Source organism: Perca fluviatilis, chromosome 14 (assembly GCF_010015445.1).
Source record: "Perca fluviatilis chromosome 14, GENO_Pfluv_1.0, whole genome shotgun sequence".
Taxonomy (NCBI): Eukaryota; Metazoa; Chordata; class Actinopteri; order Perciformes; family Percidae; genus Perca; species Perca fluviatilis.
The window spans coordinates 4,474,872-4,484,771 of NC_053125.1; the positions used below are offsets into that span (position 1 = coordinate 4,474,872).

The 9,900-nt window shown below is 39.3% G+C and overlaps 1 protein-coding gene across 3 annotated transcripts in view; it reads left to right on the forward strand.

Annotated features, from left to right (window-relative positions):
* Window positions 1-4,416, forward strand: part of rtn3 (reticulon 3) — a 31,879-nt gene extending 27,463 nt beyond the window's left edge. For all 3 annotated transcript variants that reach the window (XM_039821435.1, XM_039821432.1, XM_039821433.1), the window contains 3 exons: window positions 2,262-2,308; window positions 3,408-3,466; window positions 3,592-4,416. In XM_039821435.1, the coding sequence (XP_039677369.1) occupies window positions 2,262-2,308; window positions 3,408-3,466; window positions 3,592-3,640 (155 nt within the window). In that variant the 3' untranslated portion in view covers window positions 3,641-4,416. The remainder of the gene's footprint in view (window positions 1-2,261; window positions 2,309-3,407; window positions 3,467-3,591) is intronic.
* The last annotated feature ends 5,484 nt before the right edge of the window (window positions 4,417-9,900 follow it).

Genomic DNA, 9,900 nt, shown 5'->3' on the forward strand with positions numbered 1-9,900 from the left:
TGAAAACAGTCAGCCAGTTCCTTAAACGGAAACGCCCTCAAAGTCCCCTAATAAGAGACGGTTTTATGAATTCTTAGCAGTACATTTGCACATTATTACAGCTCACACAGTTTGCTGTTCTTCACTAAGTCTTGGGAGAACCATCATCATCCTCATCATCTCTAATGGACTGATACCACAGGTCAGGTCAGGTTAACCAACCTCTTTCTGTCTGTGGTATTGCTTCAATTTTTTTCTTTCAGATTTATTGAATTAAAATTTCAACATAGGGCCTAGTTGATTATTTCTCAGCTTGTTTCCTACCTTTGTTTGCGGTTTTTAGCTCTAAGCAACTTTTAACAAACCAGGGAGGACACATTATAGGTCAAAGAAGTGCTTCACTCTATTTATGGAGAGTCATGGAATTTTACATTGGGGCCAAGGTGGGAACTATAACAATACATTGTTAAACTTGTATAAGGACACAAGGCCTTCCATGTGTGTACATACTCTGATTATGGTTGCTGACATTTATCTAATAAGAAAAAGAATACATAATAACATAGCGTGCTGTTAAAGAAGAGCAGTATGAATTAGTTAGAGACCGAAGTCTCCGTGAGACCGTAATGGCCCTCTGGTGTGTTAATGAGGCCACCATGCTCATTTAGTCTGCTGGTCCAAGCAATGGGCAGAGGGTTGACAACATGGCTCAGAGGATCAGCAGCTATGTCCCCTGATGGATGCCTCTCACTGGGACAGGGGGGTCAAACTCAACTTCACTAAGGGCCATTCTGAATAATGAGATTCACATCAAGGGCCATTTCTGTATAGTTTGTTGACATGCTTTTGTTTAAGAGAAAAAGTAAAAAAAAATGTTTTTAAAAAAAGGTGATAGTTTTGTTATGTTTCATATAGCCTATTTGGTCGACCTAAAGCCCTAAAAAGTCATCATAGAATTTAGCAAATCAAGCAAAACAATGCAATCGGAATACATTTTAAAAAGTCGGCGACCCGACTAACAACAACCTGTTTCACAGACTGTGTGGTAATTTCTGCGTCATTATGTAGCCTTGAGTGTCCCATAATTACAGTTTGAAAAACAGTTTCCCATCTTTTTGGTTTGGTGCACAACTTTGTGGGCCAAAATTTATTGTGAAACTAAATTGATATACAGGCCGGATCGAAATTTGCAAGGGGCCGGATCTGGACAGAAGAACAGTATGTGGATTAACATACATTTGTTTTTGTTTTAACCTACCAAATAATGTATTGTGATGAAAGTGGTCTTCATGCCCTCTGTAAATGTAACCAAAGAATTAGAAATGTGGCCTTAATGTCTGTATTATTTTATTTGCACTAATACTGAAAATTATATTTAGTGTCACTGATAGAAAACTGAGAAAGAAATAATGCTGTATTTCCATCTCTAACTACAAACCACAATGAAATCAAATCTATAAAGCATGAAAGAAAAGGAAAGAAATTTAGTCACCAAGAATCAATAGTTATAGGGGCAATATGTAATACTGACTACTGTTGCGTGTCAGCTGCGTGGCGGCTGCGTGGATTTTTCTATGTCTTTACACACCAGAAATGTGTCTGACAGCTGCTGCTGCTGCTGCTAGCCTTGTCTGGACACGTTTCCCATTGATAAAATGAAATGCCATGTTAAACATATGTACTGATTTGATTACAGCCAAGACAACGTCTGCAGTATTGATGGCAAAATAGGCTACAGAATATTTATATTTACTATAGCGCGCTGGGTTTACGTTTTTTACAGGTATATCTGGCAACCCAGCCTGGCTGTCAAACTGGGCCGTTGATAACAACACACAGGCCAAAACACAAACAGAAATTCCGTCACGAACGGAAATTTCAAAAGGAGAAAATACTGGCATTAGCATTCTTGTCAGAAAAGATAGTATTTCAACTTAGCATGTTTCCTTAATATCTGATGACGCATTGGGGTCATTTTGGGATTTATTACAGTAAATATATTACATATTGGACCTTTTTAATGAAATGAAGAAATGTGTAAATGCATTATTGATTGTCCAAAGAACACATGGACATTTGCATATCTTTTGCATGGTGTATTTCCAAACAGGGCTGCCATAGTACTGTAAAATGACACCAGCACAGTTAACCGAATGAATGCTGGCTGAGCAAAGGCTGCATCTGCTTTAACATTCAAAGAACACTGATGTGTGGCCAGAAATGCAACGCGCGTTTGAGTATGTTGTGTTCCTAACGTGTCTCCCCTCTCTTGTGTTCTCCAGCTGACATCCTCCTCTTCGCTGTGCCTCCCGTCTACGAGAAGTACAAGGTGAGAGTGTGACCCTCTGTCCCCAGTCATCATGACTATATCCGATGACAAACGGAGTGTCAGCGCCGCCGAGAGCAGCCACGACTTCAATGTTGTTGCGAGCGTTCCCAGCAGCAGTGAGCTCACTGGATGACTCCAGTCTTCATCAGACACTGAAGGCTTTCTGCGCCCCACTTGTTGCCGTCCAGTGTCCAGCTGCTGAATATGAAGTCATTCCACTGCTGGCTCTAACAAGTCGAGGCACTATTCAAAGTGGTGAAATTATGGGTTTAGGTGATTACACTCGTCAACCGTTTGAAGCTTCATGATGAAGTTTAGTTTGGTTCATTTACAGAGACTGTCTCTGATCCATGCTAAGTTTCAGATATTAACCTCAACGGTGGGCGGAGTGGACATTTTGGGGTTCTATGTACATTTAGGTACAACTGCACCAAAAAAGAATGTAATCATAACAGTAAGAGGTTCAGATGATCCAGGGCTGGTCAGTTGGTTTGGCTGCGTTCAGCCAGTCCTTTTCTGCCGCTCATGTTATCCGCTTACTGCTGACGCGGCTTTGACCTGCACAAGGTCCCAAGTAGTCCTTCAACAAAAAAAAAGGGAAGTTCTCTGCGCTTCAGCAGACCACAACAATCCGGTGCAACCAAGGCAGGACAACAGTATAAAATATCAACCATCAAGTAAGAAGACATCTGTGTTGCACTGGCAATTTTTTGCTATTTTAGTCTTTACCTAAGGTGCTGACTCTCTTCCAAACCACTTTAAACTCTGCTTTTTGTTGATGATGTACTTCTGCTGGCTCTGGGCTGGTTGGCAGCAGAGCTTTGATCCTGATTTCACCAAAGTATTCAATCTCTTTCCCATTTAAAAAAACAAAACAGAATTGGCTACAAGTGACACTCTTAGCAGCGTCCAACACTCCCTGAGAAAGAAATGCTAAGTTTTGGTTTTACGTTGACCGAATGGCTTGTACTAGTAGCCTGTAGGTTTCACTAGTTCTCAAAAAATGGGGATTTCACCATGATCCTTTGCTTATTTAAAGTCATAAGAATTATTTTCTCAGACTGATGCTTACCTTATCTCTCATCTTTTCTCTTTCCAGACCCAGATTGATCAGTACATGGACCTGATTCGTACTCAAGTCAACACCACAATGGCCAAGTAAGTGAATGTAATCCTCAGTAATGAGTGTGTTGTAGATGATCAGCTGACAGTGAAGCTTTCATCCACCAATTCAGTTTACACTTACCCACATTTTTGACACCCGTTTTGCTTTTCTCCCCCAGGTTGCAAGAGAAACTTCCCGGAGCTGTGAAGCGCAGCAAAACTGAATGATCAACCCCCCACCCTCCAAATTAGAAACCTCCATGTCACCATCATCCTCATCTCCATCTCCATCTTAGACCCCCTCACCTTCTGCTCCCCCTCTCCAGATAACCCCTGCCCCGAGTCTAACTCCTCCTCCCTACTCCATCAACCATCAGCCCCCCCTACTACACTGAACCTTGCTAGGTAGAAAATCTCTGAGCTACTCAATATTCAATGTAAAACTACTGCGCAGCTTAACTTGCAAGCATTAAAAAGAACTGTGCCTGTGCAGACAGGAAGCAGGTCGCTAGCGAGGAAGTGATGTAGCGGCGGGCCCTGACTGTCTGTGGGCGTGCCACAGGGGAATGGAGGCAGGGTCGAGTGAACTAGACTGAATCTATGACCTGGTTTTGTCATGTACAGCGAGCGGTGGGTGGATGATGGCTGTCTATGTCACAAAAAGCAAATGTCTGTACTTTAAACCACACATTTCCCTGATGGTAAATGGATCATTTAAGCTGGAAAAGTTAAGAAAAAAAAAGAAAAAAAAAATAGAATAAAAGTAACCTTTTGGGTGTTATTGTGGCTAGTCTTATCCTGCTCTCGTGCTCTACAGTTGTTATGTGGATAGATATGAGTTGATTTTAGAGGCTAGTAATGGGTTTGCTGTTACTGATTGGCCTGTTATTGAGTTAGTTTCCATTCACCTTACAGGCACTTCTGTATCTAAGTTTCTGCAATGCACTGAACTTTTATTTTATTAAACCCATGAGCAGGTTGAAATAAAAGGATTGGAACACTGAGCCAGCTGTGATAATTTGGTCTAGTTCACCCTCTTGATCAGATGCATTTTTTTGAACAGTTTTCTGTACGTATATATATATATATATATATATATATATATATATATATATATATATATATATATATATATATATATATATATATATATATATATATATTATACCTTAAGACAACTACAGGCTCTCTGCTGTATGGAACACGTTAGCCTCGCTTTTTATATCAAAGGAAAGTTCCCTCACTTACAGCAGTACTAACTCCTATTGTCGCACCTGTTCAAGCCAGTGTTTAGGTCTCACATTATACTTGTACATTTTTATTATTCTTCTTATCACTGCTTATTACAATTATTGATATTAATTATAGGATGGCTGCTTTGACTCCCTAGTAGCTTGACAACAGCATTGTAAGAGTTATGTTAAGTGTCATTGAGCTTCATAATTTTAAACTGGAGGTCTTTCAGAGGCCTCCTGAGAAATAATTCCTGATTGTTCGTTAAGTTAAGAGATTCTCTCTGTTATCACATCCTTAAATCTCAAAATGGCTTCCCAGCTCTACTGCTGAATTGTGCTTGAGTTTCAAAACTATGGAGTATAGAGTGTGCCACCAGAATAAATATAGACTTTTACAGTATTTCATTAAATGGTCCGCTTTAAGGCTTTCTCCGGAGCATACGGTTGACACCAAACTGCTTGTAAAGTGAAAAAAAGTTCAAATGTGTTTTTGTCCAAAAAAAAAATTCATATACTTTTCTAATTTTGGGATTCAGTTCTTAAGAATGACAATTAAAATGTTTTAATTACATTTAAAACTGAATTTGCAATAGCTTTAGAAATGGTAATTTATGAATGTTTTATAATTCAACATCAACACTAGTAAAGTCTAGAACTGTTCTTTTGGCACATTTTAGATTCCGTACAAAACCTCCACAGTGACCTGAGAGGAAGTTTAGAGATTAGGGGGTTTGTGTAACATAATGAGGGGGTGCGATGTTGAATAAAGAGTGTAGCTGGGGATCTGGGAGAGGTTTTGGTTTGGAGTGGTTATTTTAGAGCTCTGTTTGTCCCTGTGTTCCTTCTCTTTGACTGCCATGAAGTGCATGTCATAGTGTAAGCTGGAAACCGATTCTCACCCTTTATATAGGCTGTATCATATACTTGACCCCTGACTTTTGTTTAATATGATTATTACTTGTGAAGGTTTCAATGGTGTTTTTGAACTCAGTAAAAAAATAAAAAATAAAAAAACATAGTCATATGTTGGTACTACTGCTACATCTCCATATTGTTTTGAGGGATGAATATAGGGAAGGAAATGACGAGGATGTTCGTGTTGCTGTCCATTTCCGTGTGCCCCAAATTAAGTTTGCGCGGAGTAAATGTCCCCTGAATACTGAACGGCCAACAGCCTCTCCAATGCCGTGAATACTCAAACTACTACTACTACTACTGCTAAGTCTGCCTGTGTACTGAATGTGTTCTATGGAACATTCCTCCCCATGCATGCCCTCCACTGTGTTTCTGTCTCGCTGTGATCGCCTCACAGATGTCTTGGTTAACCACTCGTGCATGCTGTCTCATTCAGACTCAGTGTTAAAGCCAAAATATGCAACATTTCTGTTGGAGATGCTAGCTGTTAGCCCCCACCCCACCCCCTCAGTTGGATAGGTTACAGCACCCCCCAGTGCTTGGCACTCATGTTGATGAGCTGTCGGCTAGCCCGAGGCTGAGGTAAGCAGCATCTGTAAAGGTGCTAATGAAGCAAGTGGGTGGGGGTGGGAGGGGGAGCAGGCCATGGAGCAGGCCTGAATACTGAGACTGCTAATCTTCTTATGCATCCTGTTTATTTATTTGAATGTGGAGAAGTTGCATATTGTAGCTTTAAGTTGTCGTTTTCATCTAAACGTTTCACGCCAGCTGCACATTTGTATGATGATGTTGGTTTACGGTGAATTCGGCTTCTTTCAAGGGTCAGTTCAACCAGATTTCTAAAAAAACATAACATGCATGTCTCTGCCTTTCATTTAAAATTCAAAGAACCAACATTTGGAACTCTTGTTTTATTTTTTTAGATTTCTACCTCCGACCCAAAACAGTGGAGATGAATGGGGTGTCATTTGTGGTGCTCACAGCATTGAATTCAGCCCTCTTTTTTAGGGACTAGTTCTTCTGTAGAACGTAGTCCCGAGGACAACTGTTCACCGTGAGCAGCACAAACTAAATTCCACCGACGTCCATCGCGTTGTGGTGGAGGTGGGAATCTCAGAGACAGAATTTCCTGAACCTTACCCTGGAAGTGTGGCGCTGTGAAAGCTAATTAGCTTTTAACTTAATGTCAGGAGAGGCCATGTGTGTGTTGGTGTGCTACCTAGGCTGAACCGGTCACTCATTTTCAGAATCTTAGTTGGCTCATTTCTTTAGAGTGTAATATATATAACATAAATAAAACCTGTTCCCTCAAGCATGTTGCTTTTCTCCTTTTCCTGCTTGTCCTTGTGTTTTCATCGGGTATGGGAGCGTGTGGCAGGAGTGTGTTTTGACTTTTCTGTCTCTGGAGAGTCTTGTTTTGACTTTTCACTGGTTTCTAGAAGTTCACTAACATTGAGTTTTTGTTTTGTATTAGCTATGACTTTGGTTCAGATTTTTGAAGCTTTGGGAAAGATGTTGCAGGAAAAAAATAAGAAAACTGTAATAAAAAAAAAATAGTATGTGGTCTCTGTACTGATGTCAAAGTGAAATTAATAAAAACACGTCAAAGGACCGTGGCTTGGTGGATCTGTTCTTCTCTCTGGGTAAAGGGCACTTGAGGGCCTTGAGAGAAACTATAACTATTTTCCCAGCATGCCTGCAGTGTGGGAGGGACGCAGGATTAAAAAAAAAAAAAAAAATGCACCCAGATGAAATATCTAAAATAAGACTGGACTTGCTGTCTTTTATGGTGTTTGGGTGGAGAGAGGATTATAGTTTCTAATTTTAGGCCACACCAGCATATTATGGTTTTAGTATTCATGCAGACTTGACGTCCAATAAAAAGCCTACGTGGTATTACATCACAGTAGGGCTGAATGAAGTGTTAGAGATGAACATGCAGCACATTCTGGATAGCAGGATGCTTAAGTGGAGAACTTGATTTTTGGCGACTTGACACAAATGTTTTGGCTGTTTGAACCAGCCAACCAACCTTAATTTGTATCCACAAAAGTCTCGGCTTGCCAGTCATACCCAATTTATGCAACTCTACTATACTAATACTGCATGAGGAAAAACACGTTATTTTGTTGCCTTAAACTGCATGGGATTAGCATGAAGTGATCATGTCTGTAAAGGGGACACTCGAGGGTACCCAGAGAACCCATTTATTTCCATTCAGGTATCTTAAGGTGTACAGAAGAGGATGAGGGCCACATGTGAAAAAAATGTATTGAGTTCAGAGTTTAAAGTGACTATATGTAACTTTTTAATGTTTCTAAAGCGCTGTCATTTTTCATACAATGGTCTTAAATGACCCGTAACAGCAAGAACGCTATTTTGACATAGTTTTTATCAATTCCTCTGGCCAGGTCTGATTTTTCGTCAGATTGGCGAGGGGACTCGTTAGAAAGTGCCACCCAATGTATACATATGACGCAACATTTCATACATTTTAGTGTTTAAATCAAAACATCCTAATTAACTACCATGTTCTGCTAAAGAATTAATAAGATAACAATCGGAAAATGTAGTTCAATTGATTTCTGTTTTCTTAGTGTCCCAAACTGGTTCGGATTTGTAAGTGAACTGTTTTCTATCCTACTGTATCTGGTATAGACATTTTACTCTTTATTATAATAGATTGGGACTAATTATATGTCAACGTTTTTCTGCTGATGCCCATGATGCCAGGAGTCGTCAGTATCTGAAAATGGCTTCCTGTTTGGGGTTCACCATGTGGCCGAAAGTATATGGACACCAGAACATTCCAGCTTATTGTATTGGAGTTTCCAACATGTCATTCCCAACAAAGAAATCCGATTAGTGTTAGTTATATCAACCCTCCTGTTGTCCTCGGGTGAAATTTGACCCATTTTCAAAAAGTTTCTATATCAGAAATTTGTTTTTTTTATAAAATGTTATAGCATTTGAAAAATAAATTGATAATTTTGTTCCAAAAACGTCAAAAAAGTGACAATAAGCTTCCTAAAAATTGAAAAAAGTGACAAAAGCATCAGGAAGAGTGCCAAAAGTGTTGAAAAAGATGGCCAAAACATAAAAAAAAAAGATTAATTTTCAATTTTGACCCAGAAAAACACAAAGTTGCATGGTCGACGGAAAGACAACACACAAGGGTTAATGTAGCATTAAGAGTTCTCTTCATTGGATCTCACAAAGGAAAAAAAAAAAAAGAGTAAATGTTCACAGCCGGCGGCCTCACGGTGTTTGAGTATTTATTCAAAGGTTGTGGAGAGAATTCATATCTCACATGTTGGCCATGTACAAATGAAAAGTGAGAGTGAAGAAACGTGAGGAGCCAAAGAGGATCTCGCTCCACACCATCATACACAGTATAAACACACTATTACACACGTTCGATCATTCATTTCACTGTAACTTCATTTTAAATAATTAAGTGCTATTTCAGAACTCTTTTAGAGTGATGTGGGGGCCCTATTGTCAGCCAAAGTGGCTCTGCAGGGAGAGTCTGCCTGGCCACACTTTTCCTTCACTACGACATTTTGTATCAAAAGCTTCAACTGAGCAAATTCTGTCAATGTACAACAGAGTAATAGGGGCACTGGTAGGGATTAGTTAAATAAAAATCACAATGTGTGCATGGTTTAGTTTTGGCTGACATTCAAATACACGTTTCAAAATATTACTTTATTCTCAAATTCTACGACTTTTGTCTTGAAATATTACATCTTCAAACATTATACCTTTTCCCTCAAAATAGTAAGACTGTTTTGCGTAATATATTTGTCTTAAAAGGTCAACTTTATTCTGACATTCCGACTTTATTTTCCAAATGTAACAACTTTTCTTCTAATGTATTTTCTCAAAATACAACTTGTTTTTCACAATACTTTTTTCTTCAATTCATTTTCTTTTTTTTCCCCTCAGCATATAATGAAGTGTTTTGTGTGTGTGTTTGTTTTAACAGTAGCCCTTACACTCTGGTGTATTTATAGCATCCCCTATACAACCGAAGTATCTTCAGATGTCTCAGCCTCCCTAAAGATGACTGATGAAATGGTTGTTGATGAAAACAGAATCCCTGAGTTAAATTATCCAGGTGAAAACATGACATTTTATGGCAGACTTTTTTTTTTTTCCTCCCCCTTTCTCTGGCCGCCGTTATTCTTTAGTTTGTTATTCTTCAACTTCTTCTGTTGCATACATTTTGTACAGTGGATGAAAACATGAAGCGGTACCAAAGCTGGAGCAAGCTTTTCAAAGCAAAAGTCCTTCGAGCCGTTCTCCAGCCGTTAAACCACACAGTCATTGTTGAAA